The following is a 23,462-nucleotide window of genomic DNA, read 5'->3' as shown; positions in this document are numbered from 1 at the left end:
GCGAGTGATTACTAGCGTTGCAACAGCGCCCCCTTCTGGGATTCGCAGAACAACATTCAGTCCCTTGAGGGAGACTGTGTTGCGCATGCGCACCTAATGTAACGAGATGGCGGAGAGTGCGGAACTGAAGGTAAACCTGCTCTGTATATTAGCTTGCCGAGTAGATGTTTCAGTCACTGAAACTTGCATTTTAACGCCACATCACTCTTGGTATTCGACAGCAAAGAGCTAAGTTGGGTTGTTATGGAAGTATATGGTGAATAAATAACTGAGCAGAAGGAACCAGAATACCGTTAGCTTGCGGCTAAGCTCGTTAGCATTAGCTTTGTTATTGTTGCCGACGTTCCCGTTAGATTTCCCCTGCGGTTCTCCTGATCAAAATCTAATGTATCGCTTTCATTAAGGATGAAACCGTAACGATTGCCAGTGTTTTAAATTTAACAAAGCAGCAGTTTCGGCTACCTTTTATTATTTTTACACTAATGTTCGAACGGTTATCTGTTGAAAAATGGGCCATGTCTATTCCCTGGAAGAGAAGCGCATGTTAACTTGAAATATTGCTTCCTTTTTCTAGGAATGGCAGTCTCTGATAGCAGATCTGGTTATATTATAATGCTTGGGAAGTATATCCATTTAAAAATACATGGCGAAGGTAAAAAAAAAAGAATCTGGTTTCTTTTTGGGCAAATGACAGCATCGCATAGCCAGTGGTAGCTAGTGTATGCTAACTAAATCTGTTATCTTCCTCTCCATCCTTTTTTCATACATTGTTATTGTACCCTCCGCATGATAAGTGCTTTCTTTAATTTTATGAAACCACACTTATATGTGCAGAAATGCTGCTCCTGCTTTATAATGCTTTATAATAGACATTTACTTTGACATAATTGTAGCTGTTAAGCGACATTTATTTTTGGAAAAGAAAAAGGAAGCTTATGCATTGAAAATAAAACACCTGCTATTCTTTGTATAAAGTACATTTATGCATTCTTTCAGGCTAGGTCTAAGGTGTTATGAGAGTGTTTACATCTAGATTCGTTTCCTCGTGAAATAGATAAAATAATCCAGGTTTATAGCAACTTCAGAATTGTCTAAATTCACATATCAATAAGATGACATATCCAGAGATTAGAATATGCTAAATTGACCTTGATCGTGTGCGACTAGTGATTGGCACGACAAATATATAAAAGGCTATGTTTTTTTTACCCTTATTTATTACATGCATCAAAACTATGAACTCACTCCATCTTTGGCCTCAATGCATTAACCAGTAACATGTACTATAATGGTCTTTAGAAGGAGTTAAAAATTAGTTAAAGCTTAGATGCATATGCTTTGAAGCTAAAGTATGGATAATCTGATAATTTCTTTCAAACTACTACCTCTATATTAAACCGGGCAGGAGAAGGCTGATGGAAACATCTCTGTTTTATAAATGTTTCATATTAAAGAAGGACAAGTGCTACAGGTTATTTAATAGAGGTAGTAGTTTCATAGTGGACTAGAAAACTGCGTTTTCCCAGTTTTTATAGATCCTTTTCCCCACTCTTCATTTTTCCACCAGCAAATGGTAATGAGCCTTCGAGTTTCTGAGCTCCAAGTGTTGTTGGGCTATGCAGGACGGAATAAGCATGGGCGCAAACATGAACTTTTGACCAAAGCTCTCCACCTACTCAAGGCTGGCTGCAGTCCTGCTGTGCAGATGAAGATCAAAGAACTCTACAGACGGCGGTTCCCAACCAAAATGGTTTCGCCAGTGGACCTAGCTCTTCCCGTTGTTCATTCTGCGTCCAGCTTGCCCACTGGCCTCGCTCAGCTAGGATTCGACAGCCACAGCTCTCCCTCACCACTGCTGCCTGTTTCTCTTCTCGGACCTAAGCATGAGCTGAGTCTGCCTCATCTCTCCTCCGCCCTTCACCCTGTACACCCTGACGTCAAGCTCCAGAGATTGCCATTCTACGATGTTCTAGATGAGCTCATTAAGCCAACAAGCCTGGGTGAGTGCACAACCAGCTGCTCAGCTGTGTTTATAGTTATAACATTCCTCCTGCTTGAGCATACCAGTGAAGCTTTGAGATCACAGGTACAGCTAAACAATGAGTCGTGAGAGATGTGCACAAAAAAAACTTTCTGTAGTTTCTCGTCTGACTTTGTGTTTCTGGCTTCTTTCTCAAAGTTTCAGACAACAGTCAGCGCTTCCAGGAAGCATGTTATGCCTTTGCATTAACGCCACAGCAAGTTCAACAAATTAGCAGCTCAATGTAAGTGAGAAAATAAAGGCACATACAGTGTATAGTGCCGCTGCTATTTCAACATGTAAAATTCCTAACTTTGAATTTGTTTTTGTCATTGTATTGTGTAATAAACTGTTCTAACTTTTCAGGGACATATCTGGGACCAAATGTGACTTTGCTGTTCAAGTTCAACTAAGGTATTTCTAACACACACTTTATTTTGAGTATCAGTCTAGTGTTTGACACGTTTCTGCTTTAAGCTCTGGTTCTAAAACATACAAAAACAATAAAAGCATCACTGAAATCCTGCTTGTAAGTTCAAGTATAATTTAAAACCGTTCATACGTCTGGAACTTTTCTACATTTTGCCATTTTAAAAACACAAAAAAAATCAGAATCCACTTGTTTAGTAGATAAACAAACAGCGTCCTGAAGACCAAGGAGCGTACCAGACGGGTCAGTAAATAGTTGTAGAGGAGTTTAAAGCGGAGTTGAGTTGTAAAACAATGTCACAAGTGTTGAAGATGGAGGAATGTTTAGTTCTCTGCCTGAAAATGGAGCGTGAGATAACTCCAAACCTACTAAATAATGGATTCAAAATTCCCTGGCTCACTTAAACATTGAGCCAGGAGAGTGTCAATCAGAACAGCCAGCACTGTAACTCTTGAAGAGAAAATCTGTTGATGGAGGCATCCACTCCGTGAATCTGATCTTTATATGGAAGAGAGGAAAGAAGAAAAACACTGATGAAAAGGTTTTTGAGAAGTCCCTTAGCCTTTTTGTGCCTGAGAGTCTGAAAACTTGCGCTTTAAAAAATATCCCATTTTACATTAGTCTCTCACCAAGTCACTGTCATTTTGTTAAAAAATACTCTCATATCTCTATAAACAGCAATAAAATACATTTTCAGTTACTTAAGACATTTGTGTAAACCTTAATGATTTTTTTTTTTCTTTTCATCATTTTCAGATTTTGCTTATCGGAGACAAGCTGTCCGCAAGAGGACCATTTCCCCCCCAATTTGTGTGTGAAGGTTAATGGCAAACCATGTAATCTCCCAGTAAGTCCAAGCCTTATCTTGCTATGGTTTAGAGTTTTGTGTGGTTTCTTTTTAATTTGCTACTGTGAAATAAATGTTTTGTGTGTTTTATTTTTTTCTGTTTGCAGGGCTATCTCCCTCCCACAAAAAATGGGGTGGAACCAAAAAGGCCCAGTCGTCCCATCAACATAACGTCTCTAGTCCGGCTATCTACCACTGTCCCCAACACAATTGTGGTGTCTTGGACATCAGAAATCGGAAGGGTGAGATTACTGTATGAGAATGTTGAGAAATAATAATAATAATGGAGCAGTATGTGAGCCGTCTGCATGACATTTGTGTTTTTATTTATTTATTTATTTTTTTTGTGGTCAGTGTTTTTCTATGGCGGTGTATTTGGTAAGACAGCAGTCATCTGCAGTGTTGTTACAAAGACTACGGGCCAAAGGGATTAGGAATCCTGACCACTCAAGAGCCTTGAGTAAGTAAACACTTTGCTTAATAGTAAAAAAATGTTGAGCAATAGAAACAATTTAGTTTAAAGCCATATATGAGCAGTGTATTTCTCAAAGTATCAAATTTTGAGGGTTTTTTTTTGTTTCAAATTCTGATCTTGTGTTGAGAGCCAAGAAAGGCTTATTGTGCATTATGAATGTTGCTGGTGCAGCATGCAAGAGCACTCTGAGGCTCATCACAAGCTTTTAAGTCAATATCAGCCAAGTCAAGGTAGATTATATGTGACGGTGTCATAATGGATTCTATAGAAGAAATGGCTTCTTTTTATGACAGCACAAAAAGTTTAAGACCTTTTCCAGTTTTAATTAAAAACGGCTGTGCTGTAGGAATGGTGTGATTGTGATGTGCTTCACTGACAAAGACTTATTCCATAAAGTCATAATTATAATTTTCAGTCATCGTCTACCTCCAGATTTACTGTGTCTCGTTTCGTCTGGTGCAGTTTTATGACGCATGTCTTAAGTGACATAAAATTTGGATAAAATGTGACACAACCGTTCTGGCTGCAGAAGTTTTGACAACAGTTGAATATATGTCCGATTTTGTACCACATATGGAAGTGGTACAAATATTTTTATTAATTTATTTTTTTGTGTGTGTGTGAAAAGATTAGAATTGGGCCGCTCAGACTTCCATGAAAAAGTCGGATATAGGTCGCATGTGGTGAAAAATATCAGATTTGGGTCGCGTTTGCCTGCTGCGTGAATGTAGCCTTTGTTCTTTCTCTGCTTCAACACACCTGAGTCAAATAATGAGGTCAGCAGCAGGACTGGAGAAGTTGACTGCAGACTGAGGAGGTAACTCAGCTGCTTGACTTGTCCTATGTTGGACCAGAGACATGTCTAAATTTGGCAGGATGAGGGCCTGGATTTAAAGACCCTCCGCTGTAAACCTTTCAAAGAAAAACACATCAAAACCGCTTGAATTTTAAGAACACATTAAAGAGGAATGAATTTAAACCATATTTTACATTGTTTACATCACCTAGGTCTGTTTGTAAATGTTACAATGAACCATCCTCCGTCGCTGAACCTTTCTTCACACTGGCTTTGGAGATCTATAGTTCCTTTAAAGTGGTATATACAACATATGTTTACTGTATCTAAACTACTATATGATTTCAGTTGTTTAGTGCTCCTTTTTGTTGCTTTAATCCATCTAAATGTTAATCTAACTTCATTGTTTACTGAAGGTTACATAAATACGCTTGTGGTAAATATAGATGGCTAAGTCCACGTTTAACCTTTTTGTTTCTCTCTTTCTATCTAACAGTCAAGGAGAAACTGACAGCGGATCCAGAGAGTGAGATAGCGACCACCAGTCTACGAGTTTCTCTCCTTTGTCCTGTAAATACTCTTCAGTACTATCCCGCTCATTTTAAGTCTTTGTGATCACAATAGGGTTTTAATTTAAAAAGGAAATTATTTGTGCTGTGTAACAGATAGTATCAAAAAGAGGGACGGATATTAAAGAACCAAACAGTGTTTTTTGGGGTTTATTATTAGGAGTCGGTCACACTTTACTAACTGCTGCTTTCTTGCGTTTCTCTTTGTACAGCTGGGGAAGATGAGGCTGACCATCCCTTGCCGATCAATGACATGCTCACACCTACAGTGCTTTGATGCTACACTTTATATCCAAATGAACGAGAAGAAGCCGACGTGGGTGTGTCCGGTTTGTGACAAGAAGGCTCCGTATGAGCACCTTATTATAGATGGGTGAGCGCCATCGTAATTCATGTCAAATCTTCTAAAATTTGGTTTAAAATATCTGCTATGACTAGAACGCCCTGTCCCCTTAATTTTGTTCATAAAACTTAAAATTATTGTTTTTTTAACTCTACATCCTGGTAGATTATGTCTGGAAAGGATAATTGTGGAGCTAACTGCGGAATAACACGGCAGAATATTTTCATTGTCTTCAGAATGTAAGAAGCACTTTTCCGTCGTCTAAAGTTTGTGTAACGTGTGGCCTGTTGCATCATTTTCGAAAAACATGTGTATTGCAGTATTGTTGTTGAATATTCCAGGGATTATTTCATCTGAGATTAATCTAAATAATCCCAATTTCTCTCTCTTTCTTTTCCATCACTAAATTGCGGCCATCGTGGTCATGAAGATACAATCCATCAAATCAGCCAAATATATTATTTACCTCATAGACCATTAATGTATTGGGCTCCAGTTATAACAACCTCTTAAATATTGCAACAGAGATTACACTGTTGTACATAGGGATATTGCACCGGCTATTACATTTCAACATATTGCCCAGCGCTACTAATAAATATATATTGTGTCTTGAAGGAAATTGATCTAAATTGCGATGAGAGTTAACATTTTGGGTGAAGCTTGTGTCAAAGGTGTTTACAGGTTGCTTGTTTTCACAGGTTGTTCATGGAAATCCTGAACAGCTGCTCTGACTGTGACGAAATCCAGTTCAAGGAAGATGGAAGCTGGGCCCCCATGAAGTCAAAGAAAGAAGTTCAGGAGGTGTCGGCGTCCTACAACGGCGTGGACAGCGGTGCGTAGCTCGCGCTTTCCGCAGCCTCACAATCCAATATCGATCCTTGAACACAGAGTGACGTTTCTTTCATTTTGTTTTTCTGTGGGTAGATTTGTCCAGAACAGACTCGCACGAGCATAAACGAGGGTCGTCTAACGACAACAACAAGAAAGTGGATGTGATTGATTTGACACTGGATACCTCCTCAGAAGACGAGCAGGACGACGAGCCGCCTCCCAAACGGGTCTGTCCCTCGCTCTCTCCAGTCTCCCCGCCTCCAAACAAAGGGTAAGCTTCAAAATCACTTTACTTTTTGTTTAGAAACATCCCAAAAATTAGAAGATCATCAAAAAAATTGATTTATTTTAGTAATTTAATTCAAGGAGTGAAACTTGTTTACTGGCAAATAAAGCAATATATTTCAAGTAGTGATTTTGGTTAATGTTGAGGATTATGGCTTACAGTTTATGGATTAATACACATCTAGTAAGTTTCCCTTTTTGAATTGAAAATACTGAATTGAAATACTTTACGACTCTTTTAATTTAGTGAGATGCACTTGAAATGTCTCTGATTTTGTGCTGCATTTGTCTGTGATCAGAGTGTTGAACCTGCACAGCCAAGCGTCACCCGTGGCCAGAACTCCCAGCATGCCCCCTGTGGAGAGCAGCTACATTCCTCCCCCGCCTCCTCTTATTCAGGACTACCGCCACTATTATCACACAAGCGATCTGCCTGGTAAAGCTGGTGCTTTCCCCTAATTTCACTTAATCGAATCTACTAAAAAGTGCATTTCCAAGTAATTTTACCGCTTCTTGAATCAGAGTGTTATTGAAAAGGTGAATGAAGTTTTATGTTTTATTCTTTTTTACAGATCTGAATTTTTTCTCCTTCCTCCAAAGTGACAATCAGGTAGGTCATTTATACATTTTCCTCTTACATCACTGGATTGAGTGATGTTGACAATTAAAACCAAAGACATTTATTTTATTCTGTAAAATATGATTTAGATGATTCCATGATGATACCTTAAACATTATACATGTTTCTGTAAAAATCATCTTGCAAAGAAAAGAATGTCACTCTTTTTACTATAAGTTAGCGTTTGTTACTTATAGGTTTTGTTGTTTCGTACCCATCAGAGGGACATTTTAGAGCTGCTTTTGATATTAATTAAAAAAAATTATCTTTTCATAGACTACTCGGGGTCAGTTCATTCAAATATGTAGTAATAGAAAAAATTAACTGACATTTAATACCGCTCTGAAAAAAGTAATTGCCTAGTAAATATAAGTGGTTGAGCCTCAGCTGTCATCAGCTGGAAAATGAGCCTTTCTACATCAGTGTGGAGAGATTTTGACTCACTCCTGTCTGCAGAATTGTTGTAATTTAGCTACATTGGAGGTCTTCAGAGGAAGTTTGAAGTCGTGCTATAATATTTACATCTAAATCAGATTCAAATCCAGGGGCGTCTTTTTATTTTTTTCGTACAGGTTCAGGTTGGCCTGGAAAAACGTTTTTTTTCTCATAATAAGTGAAAGCGGTAGTATTACTTTGTTTTATATTAGATCTTGTTTGACTTGAAATATCTCTCTTTAAAAAAGAAGTGAAAGATTTTCACCGCACTACAAGCACGTGAGCATGAAACAGTTTGTAGGCACGAAATAGACGTAAGAATTGAAATGGCTATGTGATTTGGCAAAGCAGCAAATTGAGCCAACCCCACTAAAACATTGAGTTAAACTTCGTGTCGTGTGGCTTGTGCACTGTGCGTCGCTCTACTGCTGGTGGCTAACAATGCCCCCTTTGTGTCGTGGAAGCATTACAACATGGTGATGGCTGCTGCAGCGGCCGCGTCAGCGTCTGCATCGGAGGACCACGACCTGCTCCTCAACCGCTTCCTGCCCTACAGCTCCTCCCAGATGCTGCGGGAGCAGTCGGCCACCCCCGGGGGCAGCACCCTGGCGACCGCCAACGGAGGCAGCAACAGCGGCAGCACCAGCAGTTTGGTGTCTTCCAGCAGTCTACGGGAACGCGACAAGGAAAGAGACAGCCACGGCCTTTCTGGATTGTCACGGTCCTCTATGGAGGCAGCGGCGGCGGCGGCCATTTACGGCTCCTTATCTGACGTTATCTCTCTTGACTAGATCCACGTCGAACTGAAGCACAAGGGAGACCTCGAACAGGAGTTCTTTTGTAAATATTAAAAGTGGAAGATGAAAGAATACAGTGCTATGTACAGAGAGGAAAAATCTATTTTCAATTTTACTTATGATATGTATATAAACTTGGGACGCCTCTTGTCCAGTGCGTTACTTCGGTTGATATTTTTGTGTGAATACTGAAGACTTTTTCCACACCTCTTCATGTGGTCTTTGATTATATTGTAGCTTTTGTACCTGGTTTTTACAGTTTGTTTCGATATTTTATGTCAACGGCATTATTTCAGCATACATGCACAGTTCCCGGGCAGTCAACACCAAACGGGACATGTTTAGAATATAAAGAAAGCAGGCTTGTTGTTGATGAAAGGTGAGCCTCAGCAACACGGGAAAATGTGTAGCACTTTATGTTCTAAATGGTGTCATCTTTGTCATAATGTTTTGACAGCAGAAAGATTGGCCATTTGTTTTATTTTTTTTGCCATCATTGTACATTTATTTTCTCTTAACACATTCATGCTGTGGTTGTTGTTTTTAAATAATTATTTATGATGTAAGTTATATTAGGTGTGTGCTATTTTTGAAAGAAGCATTCCTATGCCTCTTGGAACTGTTGCCACTAGAAATGCAGGAGAGAGTGCGTGATTCTTGTGTTTCATTGCTGCGCTCTTTCTCTTCTCGCTCACCTTAGTCGAATCAAAGAACAGTGAACATTGTTTTATTGCTCAGACTCTACGTAATCTACACCTTAATTGGGAGAAAGCCAGGTTGATCAGACTGTTTCAGTGCGTGAATGAAGGGCACTGGTCCAGCTAGCACTCACGATTGGACCTCTATATATGGTAGATATAAGTATATATATATATATATATATATATATATATATATATATATATATATATATATATATATATATCAAATACTTGCAAAAAGTTAGCATTTTTCTTTAATGTATAGCTGTTTATTTTGTGTATTACTCAAAACTTAATAGAAAACTAGACAGAAGTGACCAGCTGACAAATTTCTGCTCCACATACAAGACATGGCTAGTTTCTGGTCAGTTTGAAAGGCTATAGCTGTGTTTATTTTATTTTTTTGTTTAAGTAAGTTAATTACATTTCATTATTTTGATGTTTTATTATAGCACTTGTTTCCTTTTGTCTTCGTGCATCGAATCTGTGTGGAGCAGTTAAGCGTTACAGTTCCCAGTTAGTTGTCTTCAGCTTTCTCTGTCTGCTGGTTACCTGCAAGCTCACCTACTTGAGTGCTATGCGATTCTGTAGTGAGGCCACAGGATACAGTCTCTTTTTTTTTTTTGGTGTTTAATGTATTTGCAACAGCCTTCAAGATTACTGTGATAGTTTAGGCTTTGAGTGAATCACAACATACATTTTGGCCCAGAGGTAAAACAACTTTAAAGTCATTATGAATGCCTCCCTTTTTTGTTGCTTTTCTCCTTGACTTGTCTTTATGATTAGGTTTATTTATTATCATATATACTTTCTGCATTGGTTTGATTCGTGAATATGCATTGCTGTCATTGTATGTGATATTTCTTTTGTAATTATATAATTATTGCTATTTAAAAATATCACTGTTGCTTGACATGCATTGTAACATTTTTAGTTTCTGTCTGTTTTGCTATAAGATGATGTCAATAACTCAATAGACGCTTTGATCATTTTGAAAAGAGATGAGATCTACTGTGCTGATTGATATTGGCAAGGATTTAAGCTTGTAGAAAACAAACAAAAGGTCTTTGCAGGCTTAGTTCTCTAAAGATTCCTCAGTTACATGAGGCATTAAAGAACATTTCACATAATTTTTAAACAGTTTACATAAGTAAAGCAATTGGTTGTCTAACATATTAATTATAATCACTAGTTTGGCTGTAGCCTGCTGGATAAAAAGGTTTCTACATTTGGATAGGGGTAAAGGATGTTAAAACCTGAAGTAATTTTTAAGTGAACTTTAATGTCCAACACTTTGTGCTATTATAATGTGAGAGACATTCATTGACACCTCTGGTCAAGATGTTTAGACCTAAGATAAATTTATGTTTTATTGCAACATTATATTAGGGAAGCACTTAGTCTTCTCAATTAATCGAAGAACTTTCCTGTTTTCACATTCTCTTGAGTTTGTGATTATAAGAGGTAGGATGCTTTCTCCATCTAACTTCACAGATTTTGTTAAAGATCTGTATATTTGTGGTTAAACCTGTGTTTATCAGTAAAAGAAACAGGTTTAAAAAAAATAGTAAAGAAGAGACGGTATTTGCTCGACACAGGTTTGATTGAAAGTTAATAAAATAGGGAAACATCAAACTAAGATTCTGCATTGGTGGGTTGAAGATAAAGATTAGAAAGTCAGGATTAATAAAGAAAATTAATAAAGAAAAACTTGATTTGACTTTAAGCAGTTTACTTGTGAAGTCCTCATTATTTCATGCTTGTCGTTTAACATTTTTCACTTTCGTCCCAGTAGGTGGCGGTTACGTATCTTATGCTGGTTGCCAACCACCAAAAAACATCCACAGAAGAAGAAGAAGAATGACGTCATTGGATAGCGGCGCCGCGGTGGACTGGAATGGGACCTGAAGATTTTCCCCAAATTTTGATAGCTTAATCCATGAATGGCGCCGAAACAGGACCCGAAGCCTAAATTTCAAGAAGGTATGTAGTTGTTTGTTTGTCGTATTGTTTCGTGTGAGTTTCTGTCCGCTTTAAAGCGCCTGAATATTGCAGTTGTTGGAGGTGGAGCGGCTAGCCGTCATTGTTGTTGCAATAAAGATACAACGGGTTGTTATTAATTAGATTTGATAGTTTTAGCCGAGTATCCATGGCTTCAATAAAGCTTCTGATTTAGAGTGCATTGTGTTAATTTTAGAGATAGTTTTAACTTCATTCAGATAGCGTTAGCTACTGAGAGACTTCACCGCCCACCTCTGACAGTATTTTACCAAGCTAACCGTTAGCTCAAGTCTTGCTAACTTTAGTCTTTCTAACCATTGTCTATTGTTGCCATTTTGAATATATGAACATACAGATAGTATTATAGTTTTTTTTAAAATGGAAAAGCGAACCAAGCTAGGAATGCCACGCTTACTTACAGCTGAAAAATCCGTACTTCGGAGCAGAAGTACCCGCCAAGAACCGAATTGTTTTGTTTGATAGCTTGCCATAATCTTCATATCGGCTCGGAAGAATATACATCTATGACGAGTAACTGTTTTGAAAGTTAAAGCTAAAATCAAGATAAATGCATTTTTTGATAAAGTACGGTGTACGGAAGCCTAGAATGACCATAGAAGTTATTTGCAAGATTTAAAAAAACTACAACCTGAGACTGTTTTTTTTTTTTTTTTTTTTTTTTTGCACTTCCGGTATATTTCTTCAAAGCTAAAAGCCGGACAAAACAAGCAACTCAAAAATGATGTATTGCAATGTTCGCCTATTTCAAAAATAATTTATTCGGGTCTAAAGAGCAAGTGAAAAGTTTTGTTTTGTACACAATTTTCGGAATTTTTGTAACTTCCGTCTGGTCACAATTAGTAAAATGCGTCTCGCCTTCTGAAGGCGCTTACCATTTCGTTCTTTTGTTGTGTTGTTTATTTTAAAGCCAAAATGAATCAATTAATGTTTGCCTGGATATACTTATTACCACTTTAGCAATCAATTAGCTAAAGTAATCATTAAATATCTTTATTTAGTTTAACCAAGAATACTTTTACTTGTCTGCATAATCCCTAGGAATACTTGACACAGTGGGTAAGACATTTTTTACACATAATGTAGATGAGCAGAGACAAAATAGCAACATGTTGCTATTAAACAGGAAACAACTTGGCAAATTGCTCCAGAGCCTCCATAAGATCACAAATAAATGACACAATGATCTGGACTCGGTTCAGTTTCCTTTCCTTGAGTCAGAAATTAGATAAAATATTTTAAAAGTCATCTGTTCTTTTTTTGTTGCGTGTTTTTTTAAGGAACTAAAAAAAATGTATGTAGATGGAAAAAGAAATCTTAGAAACAATTTGTAGGGTCATAAGAAAATAAAAAAGCTTGTCTGGCGCTAAAGCATATTCTTTCCCTGTTATTGTTTTCCATATTTCTTCAGTGGAACTTAATTGTTTTATTTCCAATGCAGGTGAAAGAGTGCTGTGTTTTCATGGGCCATTGCTCTACGAAGCTAAGGTAGGCCGCCTTAGTTAAACTATTCTTATAAACACTCTTGATGTTTTTTTTCTTTCAATCTTGACAGTAATTGGTAATTCTCTTTGCAGTGTGTTAAGATTAATATCAAGGACAAACAGATCAAATACTTCATTCATTACAGTGGTTGGAATAAGAAGTGAGTGTTCAGCTCAGATAATAAATGTCTAAACTTGCATATTTGTAACAGTGGCTTGAGTACTCGAATAATATTTTCTCTTTCAGCTGGGACGAATGGGTTCCTGAAAGCAGAGTTCTGAAGTATGTGGACAGTAACCTTCAGAAACAGAAAGAGCTTCAGAGGGCCAATCAGTAAGTCCACTATGATGTCATGCGTTCAGTCTTTTCCGTTTGATTTAATCTGTTTTGTTTTCTCTCCTTAATTATCTGGAAAATTGTCTAATTTCATCAGAATCACATGTTCTTGATTAACTAAGCTTTTGTTTTCTCAATTTAGAGACCATTATGTAGAAGGGAGAATGAGGGGAGCTGCACCGAATAAGAAGATCCCTGCTGCATCGCAGAAAAATGATGTGTGAGTGATTATTTTTTTTCATCTCGTCTTCTTTTTTCTTTATCAAACTTTATAACTTGAGTTGTTGTTTTTTTTTTTTCCAGGAAAACCAAAAAGAACAAACAGAAGAGTGAGTATATATGTTGCTTTACGCTTAAACATTAAAAAGTATTTAAATTAAAACAGTTGATATTTTCGCCTGCATTAGACGTGTTAAGTAAATGTGTGTGTTTGCAGCTCCTGGAGCAGGAGAGGGAACAAGTTCAGGAGGAGATCCAACCCATCCTCCCAGGAAGAAGAGAGCACGAGTTGACCCAACTGTTGAGAGCGTAGGTTCAGGATTTCATATAATAACTATGTTCAGAACATAAAAACAACATATTTTTGATCCTTGAAGGACATCATTCATATAAGTTGCACAGATGAAACAATGTTTTGTTTTGTTTTCCTTCTGCTTAGGAGGAAACCTTTATAAACAGAGTTGAAGTTAAGGTAAAAATCCCAGAGGAGCTTAAACCATGGCTTGTGGATGACTGGGATCTGATCACACGTCAAAAACAGGTAAATAATCAACATTTTGTTATGTTTCCATATAGATTTCTAACCACACTTGCGTTGCATTTGGTAAAGAGTCTGGTAAAAAAAAGACTCTTTAAAAAGTTCATGATTCCAGTCTCTTTAATCATTTAACCCCAGAGGTTATGGAAGAGAGAATATTCCTCAGAATTATATTTTCAGCTATTTAAAGCTAAGATTTAAATAGCTGTAGATATGTACAGATTTAGGTAGGTGGCTGTTTTTCTTCATCCCATTTCCTGGCTTACAATGACCAGCACTTGTCCAGTCTGCGTAAATGTCATGTTCTCTTACATTTTTAAAAATGGCTAAAAGAAATTGGTCACTGTTGCATCACCAGGCAAACAGGAAGTCACGTATTACTAACTGAAAGTTTTTTTGACCCTTGTATTATAATTTTTTTCCCCCGGATGGGTAAATAATAAATATAGATGGATAAAACCAGAGTAAGATTATGCTGCAGCAATAAAATATATATTTTTTAAAGCTTTTAAGAGTTCTAGTAAGTAAACCACAGAGAGAAGCTTCCAAACAACTATGTTTCAATTTGTTTTTCTTCAGCTTTTTCACCTTCCAGCCAAAAAAAATGTTGACGCTGTCCTCGAAGACTATGGAAACTACAAAAAATCAAGAGGAAACTCTGACAGCAAGTAAAGACTTGCCTTCATATTATTTTTTTTTTCCAGGATTTGTTTTATAGCCAGCTCCAAAAATGCCAAGAGAAACCTAAGTCTTTACCGGTGCAACTTGTTTTCCTTCAACACCCAGGGAGTTTGCTGTGAATGAGGTGGTCGCCGGTATCCGTGAATATTTCAACGTCATGCTGGGGACGCAGCTTCTCTACAAATTTGAGCGGCCTCAGTACGCAGACATCCTGGCAAACCACCCCGACACAGCCATGTCTCAGATCTACGGCGCGCCTCACCTACTCAGACTTTTCGGTAAACACTCAAAAACAAAAGAAGAATCTTTATAAAGAATGGTTGTGAAGAGCAGCAGTCAACAAAAATTAATAATTCGGACGCTTCAACTGCTTTTAGACTCAGTTTCATCTCCTACATTTGGGTTGAGAGATTTTCAGAAGAATTAAATCGACAATGTATTATTCAGTTGATTATTTACATACCTTTTGCCTCATTGTCAATATCTTAACTTATTACTGAAAACTTATTACTGAAAGGTGTTATTTATCATCAGTATTATATTTTTTTTCTAAGATTATTGATAGAAAAACGAAATTAACGAAAAATGGTGATCAAATGTCAGACGAGACAGAATTTAGGCCATAAATAATTGAATTATTATTTTTGTATATCATAACAAGTTAATAAATGTATTTGTAAGTGTTTTAGTGATGGTATATTTTGATATCTAATCAAAAATTAAATGCAACTAGAAATTATGTTGGAAGCAGTATATGATTATTTAATCTGTTTTTAAGTTTTCTTATAGTTTTTGTGCTGCAGTGCAATTTGAAATAATTTAATGTGGCTCGTCAGGTAGATCCAAACACGTGATTGGTTGACCTCCATAGCAACCATCCCCACTGACTGGTGGATGGCGATATCAGATACATTTACAATGTGTCCCAGCATAAGACCATGACATTTACATAAACAATTACTTTTAAACGAGCTATTTTTGTGAATGTAGTGCATATTTTAGGTAATAACATTAATAAAATATAAAGTAAGTAAATGCTGCATTTTTTTTTCTTCAATGTTTATAAAATATATTCCATTTGACTCAAATTTTAATTATATAGTTTTTACACTTTTGTACCTCTTTATTCCAAAATCCATTCAAAGGTTGTGAATTGTTGTTTTGACAGTGAGAATTGGGGCCATGCTGGCATACACTCCCCTGGACGAGAAGAGTCTTGCATTGCTTCTCAGTTACCTACAAGACTTTCTCAAGTAAGTACTGGTAACTTACTTATTCAACAAGCCTTCAAATGAAGAATCTGCAGCATAAACGAGCGTTTGTTTCTTTTTCAGGTATCTCGTTAAGAACTCTGCGTCACTCTTCAATGCAAGCGACTATGAAGTTGCTCCTCCAGAGTACCATCGAAAGGCGGTCTAAATTTTATTTTATTTTTTTAGTTAGATCTGAAACCTTTGCGTGTTAAAGATCAGAAAACTCTTTCAGTTGGAAAAAAAACCCTTTGAAGCACAGATTTTGTAACATTATTTTTGCTTCTCAGAAGAATCGTGTGAATGAAGTTGGTTTTTTTGTTTTTTGTTTTTCCAAGAGGAACGCTGCTGAGAACTTTTTCCCCCGTATTGGTATGTTTTTGATTACCGCTTTTATGTTTACTCTGTTTTTTTTTTTTTTGTCTGAGGCTGATTCACAAATTTGGACAGCACCGTTTTTTTCTTCTATTTCTTGACTTGAAACAGATACTGGTTACAAACATCCTGGAAGCAGTTATTTTCTAATAAAAGTCTTTCATTCGTTTCCTGCTGTGCTGTCTTTTATAGTCCCACTTGGTTTGTTTGACATCACTCTGCTATTCCTTATTTAATTAAACTGATATGTATTTAGTTAGTAACACCTGTCTACCAAGATCAAATATAGACTATAATTTATTAGCTTTCTGTGTGTGAAGATGGAAATTTTGTTAATTGTCTTGAGGAAATTAGTTCAATCAGAGTCAGTGTTTTGGCTAGAGGGAGTGTGTGAACAACAATTTTTAACTTTTGCCACGAGGTTGACAAGAATATACTTTGATCCAAGTCATTCTAATTTTGCTCCCTTTAAATGATTTTCTTCCAGGATTGCTCCTTACTAAACTCTTATCGAGTTTCTTATCCACTCAGGAAAAACATTCATGCGCCATAATACTGCCACCACCATGTTTCACTTCAGGATGTATTTTTGTTGTGTTATAAGTCCTGACTTTTAAACAAACTGGTTGGCGTTGAAGATAATTATGAATGGAATAAGATATTGATAATTAAAACACTCGGGAAGAATTTCAAACAAGCTTACCTTGCATATTTTACAGGTTGAATGTCTGTTATGAGACATTAACTTTCAAGACTGTCATATCTTGCTCTGATGGCTTTTACCACAGTGTAGCTCTGCAAACATCTAACATAAAAGGCTGGTGGAAATCGTTTTCTGCATTTGCTGTTTTTTTGTTTTAAAGAACATAGAATATATTTTGAAGCCAGCTCTTGCTCCTTTCTGCCTCCAGCTGTTATCAACCCCCCTCCCCCCCCCCCACACACTGTTGTGTCTTCACACCATGAATGAGAGAGAAACCAAATATTAGCTTGAGGCTGATTTGTGGTTTCATCTGTCAGACACTTGCATTTATTATAGCAAGAACAATCTTAACTCTTTTTCTTTCTTTTTTTTTTTTTTTAAAGAATTTGTTTAATCCAAGTTTCCCCAGCCCTAACCAGAAGCAGATGTGTTTTTACTGTAGAGAGTTCTCACTTCGCTGCACCCTGACTGCTTAAAACAAAAACGCCATAAGGAAGAGCGACATTTACTGAGGCCTCCTCTGAAAAGCCACTTGCCTGCTCCTTGTTCCTCTTGCGTTACTGCCACAGCTAATCCTAAACATGACACAGGTCCGGCCACCCTCTGGGCCGTCACGTAAACCAAGAGACAAAAGAGCCATTTAGTGGTGTCATTATTCAGAGAGGGACAAATAATACATTGTTTGCACAAAACAGACACCACTTCTTAGTGTGAGGGGATGGATGGTTTTTAGCTATTTTTCTCCTGGTAGTTTCTGTTTAAAACGGATTCAAGATTAAAATCCTAATGCACCAGAATAGCTCATGTTGGAGGTTTTGGAGATAAAGTCCAGACTGAGATGGTTTGGACGTGTTCAGAGGAGGAACAATGGTCATGTCGGTAGAAAGATGCAGAGGTCAAAGCCACTGGGGAGGAGGCAAAGAGGAAGACCAAAAAAGGAGATTTATGGATGTGGTGAAAGAGGACATGAAGTTAGTTGGTGTGAGGTTAGAGGATACGACTATATGGAGACGGATGATTCGATGTGGCGACCCCTGAAGGGAAAAGCCAAAAGAGAAGAAAAAGATTTATGAGCACAACTGCTAAGCATGTGTGAGAAGCCTTGAGATAAATTCATCTTTTATTGCACTGTCTAAAATTGTAAAAATATGGTTTTAAACTCTGTCGACCTTATTTCTTTTGCCACAATTATCAGTAGCCCTGACAATTCCTTTGAGATAGATGGATAAATAAATGTGCACATAAACACAGCTCTGGAAAAAGTTAAGAGACCACTTAAAATGGTCATTTTCTCTGAATTTACTTTTTAAAGCTATACAGTATGTTTGAGTAAAATGAACATTGTTCTTTTATTTTATGAACTACTGACATGTCTGAAATTTCAAGCGAAAAAAATATTTATTTGCAGAAAATGAGAACTGGTCAAAATAATGAAAAAGATGCAACACTTTCAATCCTCAAATAATGCAAAGGAAAAAAACAAGTTCATATTAATTTAGAAACAATACCAATGTTTTAACTCAGGAAGAGTTCAGAAATCAATATTTGGTTGAGTAACCATAAGGTTGTGTGTGAAAGAAGTGACAAAAAGTATTAAACTTTTCCCAATGTTCTATTTTTTCAGATATACCTGTAAATTCCTTGAGCTTAAAAAAATTATTGCAAATTATGGTCTAATAGTTTTATAATGTATATAATAAATAAATGTATTGCAAATATTAACAATTCACATTTTTAAATACTCCAGATCAGACAAATTTGCACCAGCAAAGAGTTGCAGTGCCGTTTGGAGTTGAAGCTTATTTTCTTATTTCTACGTTTTGGAGTGGATACGTGAGAAATTTCTGTTCTTCTAAAATTATACATGCAGAATTTTGGAGTTCTCTTCATAAAATTCAATCCAGAGCACTTCATGTTTTCTCTTCATGTGACCTGATTTAATCCTTCCACCTATAAAGTTTGTGTCAGTTTCTACTTTAACCACCAGATGGCAGGATTGTCATCCTAATATACCACCAAGCACGCATTTGTTGTTGGTATTTTCCTGATTTTGGTGTTGCTTTCTGTTTTTTTTTTTTTTTTTTTTTTGATTGGTTGTACTGTAACAGAAGCTCACTGATCCAGTGTCTCTGGAGAAAGATGATATTGTTTGGAGTATGTCATGCCAATAATAATAATTTTAAAAAGCCTGCTAACTCAACCGGGCTGCAAACTTAAAAGAAAATCTTGCAGAGACTCCAAACAGCTTGGTCTTATTAGACATCGAGTGTTATCAGCTTATCTTGCTGATGAAAGCCATTTGTGTTACATATGACTCCTCCAGAGCGTATCCATCTGCTCCGAGCTCAGTCTGTGTTTAATGTGGTTGTGAATGTTTCCCCAGACTGGGACTTAGTGGTAGACTAATTACACAACGGGCAGGCAGCCTCGGTTGTACACCACTGCCAGAGTCTTGTGTGACTGTATGTCATTAGTACTGGAAAAGTGCCTCGGCCACAAAGGGCTGCGGTCACCCTGGGCCTTTAAAACATGAAAGCTGCCATGCCGCTCCTCTGTAGAAGGAATTTGCAAGACATAAACAGACAGTAAAATGGAAAATCACATCTGAGCCTGTTTGTTTTCCTGAAAGGAGGCCAGAATTGGTAATTCTTACTCAGATTCTTTCCAATAACAGTGAGCAGTCCAAATAAAGGACAAGGACTATTTGATCCATCTGTTTTCACTGTGGCGTAGTAGTGGTTTTATGCTTAAGATCTCAACTTGGCTGGGCGGAAAGAAACTGCAGAGTCTTGAGAACACATTGAGGCCTTATTTATTTAATTTGTACATTGGGTTTATCACCTGTGTTGTGACTATTTCTTTTCTACACTAAAGCCAGCTGCAGAGCATGTAGTATATTCACTCTGTCACCATGTGTTTACAAAGAAACCCCACTAGGGGAATTACAACATATATATATATTTTACATGTCACAAAAAATACAGACTTCATTCAGCTCCGTTTCTTAACACACAAATGCATTTTTCTTACAAATGTGGCACAATTTAAAGGAAAACGAACAGAAGATGTATTGGCAAGAATCATCATTACATTCTGGAAATAATCAACCAGTTCAGACACAAACTTTCTTGCTTGTTGTGCAAATACTGTTTGCACAAAAAACTATTAAAAGAAAGAAAGAGTAAATATAACAAAAGTTTGTTTTTTGAGGTAAATATCTATTAAAATATTTCTGAAGTACAATGAAATGTACAGTCCAGGGGTTAGAATACTTTTTTATTTCCCTTGAATATTTTTTGCTAATTACCTCACAATCATTAAAATAAACAAACAAACAAAAACAAGTTATCCAATTTCATGTTTGCATGGAAAAACTTTTAAATCGTGACTTTTTTTGGTGGGCTGCACAGTGGAACAGCTATTGGCACTGTTGCCTTGCAGCGAATCCTGGCTTGACATTGAGTTATAAATTCGTCATAAATACTGTATAGTTTGTTTGTTTTTTCCTGCCAACCAAATATTGAAATTCACCTTTTCTGAAAAAGATGCACAGCGAACAAAAGAAGCCTTTCTCTGAAACATATTCCTACAAGTTCTAGATGACACACATGCAAAAAATACCTTTTCTGTCAAACCGTGTTATGTATTTACATGCTGATAGGATCTTTGGTTCCAACTCTATGTTGGCCAAAATAATGCAGCAGAACTGCAAAGGCCCTGAGCTTCACCTCGTCTAGTTAGTGTCCAAGTGCAAATTAGCCCTCCAGCGAAACAGTTAAATGCTAATTTAATCTACGGGGACTTCACTTTTTTTTTCCTCACATCACCTTGGTGGAAGAAAATGGTGCTTTCTTTTGATGTCGAGCAGAGATGTAAAACGCTGTGAACTTGCAACTGAATATCTAAAAAGATAACCCTCCGTCTCTGTCCCTCATTAGGCAGAATGTAGAGCTAAAACACCTTTTCATGTCGCCACAGTAAACAGCTTAATGTGTACCTCTTTCATCTGCTGCTGCCCCAGAGTCTCACCGCTGCTTTGATCCACGCCTGAGTGTCTGAGCACGATCACACCTCTTCACACACACACAAAAAATATGTTTCCATTTTAATTTGGATTTTCTCACAAACTCGTTTCTCAACACCTCCACTAGGACGATGAACGCAGGGTGAACGCATCTATTAATTTTTGACACCTTTGAGGAAGTTTCTACAAAGAGCTCTGGAAGCTTTGTTTTAGCCTGCTCTCAAAAAAAGTCTAATTTTCTTTTTCTTTTTTTTTTTTTTAATTTACCAGGCTTATATATTACATTATATATTACATTTTCACCAGTGTTTAAGTGGAGGATCAATTTATATGAAGATGTTAGTTATACATTAACTGTGCAAATAACAATTTTTTTCTTTTTATTTATTAGTTACCAATGAATGTAAACTAATTACACAAATAAATCAGGGTTCTGTAATTGACTGGAAAGTGATGCACAACATTTCTTCACCCTGCAGAGGGCAGAATTGGCTGACAAATTAGTAATTAAAAGAAGACAGCAGAAAACACTTACAGTTTCTAAAAGAAACCATGTGTGAACATCTACTGGATGGGAACGCCAAAAGTGCCACAATCAGATAAACAGACAAATAATTACATAATTATTTGTTCAAAATAAAAATTCAAACAAAAACAAATATGAAGGGTAAATATTTCAAAGGCAAAACTCATGTAAATGTCAATTACACTATAAAATATAATTCACTAATTTCACCTCAAGTCCATTTCAGACCAATCATCTTCTCTAAATCAATGTCAAACCCGCCCACTTATATGGAATGCCTCTCGGGGCAAAAAAGCGTGAATATTTCACGTGACTGTGTACAATGCGAAGGCAATGTGTAAAATATGTGATGTTTACCTGTCTAATAAGTGTCAAAATCTTGCATAATTAACATGTAAGCTACGCATAAAATAAATATGCGTTGTTTGCGCAAACAGCCTCTGGTAATGTCCCTTTTAGGCAACGGAACTTCCTCTGAGTTTTAGTCGCAACTCTTTGGCTGTTTCTGATTAAGGGCTAAAGCAGTTTAGCAAAGATGGGCCTGGGGTTCGTCCCACCCTTCTATCCATTTCATTAGTAAATATATAAGCAGATTGAATGGACGGTTGCACTGGACTACTCTTGTTTTAGCTTCTTAATCATATCATACAATACATACATTACACAAAGTGACATGGACAGTTTGAGTACCGAGGTCAAGACAAATCCCTCACTCCGTCAGCACAGTTCTAGGAGATATAGCTGTCATGGCTGGGGCCTTCAGATGAAATGTCGGCATTAAAGGAAGGAAAAAATATATTTCTAAATGCTTAAGTTAAATTCCATCTGTTCCTGCAACAGGGTATATTTTTGTCTTATGTTTTTTACTTGCAATAAATTCCATAGTGTTGCGGTTGTTGTCCACAGTAATAGCTTTTGGATTTGCCCTGGCAAGCCTCTCCTTCAGCAACCCAATATATATTTTTGAGAAGCCTAAGAAAACTCTTTTGTTTTATCCAAAAATCTCAAATGACGTTTAAAGGAGTCTCTGAACATAGTCAAAAGATAAGACGGAGATAAGATAGTAGTCGTAGAAACGCGATGGTTTGGGCTTGCTTATCTGCCTCACTACTTAAAAGGCTGTTGGAGCTACTAAGAATAGTTTGTCAAACTTAAACGAGCTTGATGTTAGACCACATGTTTGAAGTTAAATCTAATTAGTTTTTGCAAATTTGATTTTGTTGACTAAATTAGAGAAGGTATTCCTTTCCTCATTTTTGAAAATCATAAGCTATTTTGTGTCCTCTGACATTTTCAGCACAAATTATATGTTGGCAAAGTAAAGGTGAATCTAATAAAAATAATATGTCCATGTTGACTTTGGACTTAAGAAGTTGACCAACATCAGCAGAAGACATGACACCCCACATCATCACTGACTATGGAAATATCCACTGGACTTGAAGCAACATGGATTCTGTCCCTCTCTCTTCCTCCAGACTCTGGGACTTTGATTTCCAAATGAAGTACAACACTTTACTTCCATCTGAAAAGAGAACTTTGAACCACTTTGCAACAGTCCAGATAAGACGCTTCTGTTGCTGTCTCTGGTTCAGGAGTGGTTTGACACAGAAATGCGACATCTGTAGCCGACATGTGGGATTCATCAATGTGCAATGAATCTTGATGAGGTGACTCCAGTGTCAGTCTGAATGAATTTTGCTTGACAATCCTCTCATCCAGGTGCAAATTTTCCAACCACAATTTTTCCTTTCACTCAACTTTCTATGAATATGGTTGAATACAGCACTGAAAGGAGGCAGCTTCTGTAACGATGACCTTTTTGTGGCTTGCCAGTGATTGTCCTCTGGACATCTGTGAAGCCAGCAGTCTTATTCACTTGCAACATTTTTGAGTTAATTCAATGATTAGACTGTGAAGGCAATGGTTGCAAGTTGGCTATATCACTTTTTCACAATATGCACATTTCTGAGACTGACTTTTTTTTTTATTCAATGTCTATCTGGGATCTGGGATCAATAAAGTACTTTTGCATTTAAATTTTGAGTTTTCGTCAACAGTAAGCCATAATAAACAAAATTACAAATAATAAGGCCTTGAAATATTACTGTGTAGTGATTAACTTTCTACAATGAGTGACCATGAATATTTAACT

The 23,462-nt window shown here is 36.9% G+C and overlaps 2 protein-coding genes across 2 annotated transcripts; both read left to right on the top strand.

Annotated features, from left to right (window-relative positions):
- The first annotated feature begins 71 nt into the window (after positions 1 to 71).
- Positions 72 to 10,151, top strand: pias1b (protein inhibitor of activated STAT, 1b). The gene is made up of 14 exons (XM_015010180.2): positions 72 to 130; positions 1,568 to 2,000; positions 2,180 to 2,264; positions 2,387 to 2,434; positions 3,207 to 3,297; positions 3,405 to 3,539; positions 3,652 to 3,757; positions 5,065 to 5,138; positions 5,350 to 5,510; positions 6,182 to 6,315; positions 6,408 to 6,585; positions 6,899 to 7,035; positions 7,172 to 7,209; positions 8,118 to 10,151. Exons 1-14 carry the CDS (start codon positions 107 to 109, stop codon positions 8,442 to 8,444), a joined length of 1,971 nt encoding a protein of 656 aa, XP_014865666.2. The 5' UTR covers positions 72 to 106; the 3' UTR covers positions 8,445 to 10,151.
- Positions 10,152 to 10,980: 829 nt separating this feature from the next.
- Positions 10,981 to 16,223, top strand: morf4l1 (mortality factor 4 like 1). The gene is made up of 12 exons (XM_015010182.2): positions 10,981 to 11,134; positions 12,612 to 12,658; positions 12,748 to 12,815; positions 12,902 to 12,988; positions 13,134 to 13,211; positions 13,295 to 13,320; positions 13,428 to 13,519; positions 13,650 to 13,751; positions 14,328 to 14,416; positions 14,535 to 14,707; positions 15,598 to 15,682; positions 15,764 to 16,223. Exons 1-12 carry the CDS (start codon positions 11,095 to 11,097, stop codon positions 15,846 to 15,848), a joined length of 972 nt encoding a protein of 323 aa, XP_014865668.1. The 5' UTR covers positions 10,981 to 11,094; the 3' UTR covers positions 15,849 to 16,223.
- Positions 16,224 to 23,462: the final 7,239 nt, after the last annotated feature.

This window comes from Poecilia mexicana, unplaced genomic scaffold, assembly GCF_051168715.1.
Source record: "Poecilia mexicana isolate PSO_F unplaced genomic scaffold, ASM5116871v1 scaffold_6, whole genome shotgun sequence".
In the NCBI taxonomy this organism is placed as follows: domain Eukaryota; kingdom Metazoa; phylum Chordata; class Actinopteri; order Cyprinodontiformes; family Poeciliidae; genus Poecilia; species Poecilia mexicana.
This window is presented reverse-complemented; position numbering and strand designations above follow the sequence as displayed.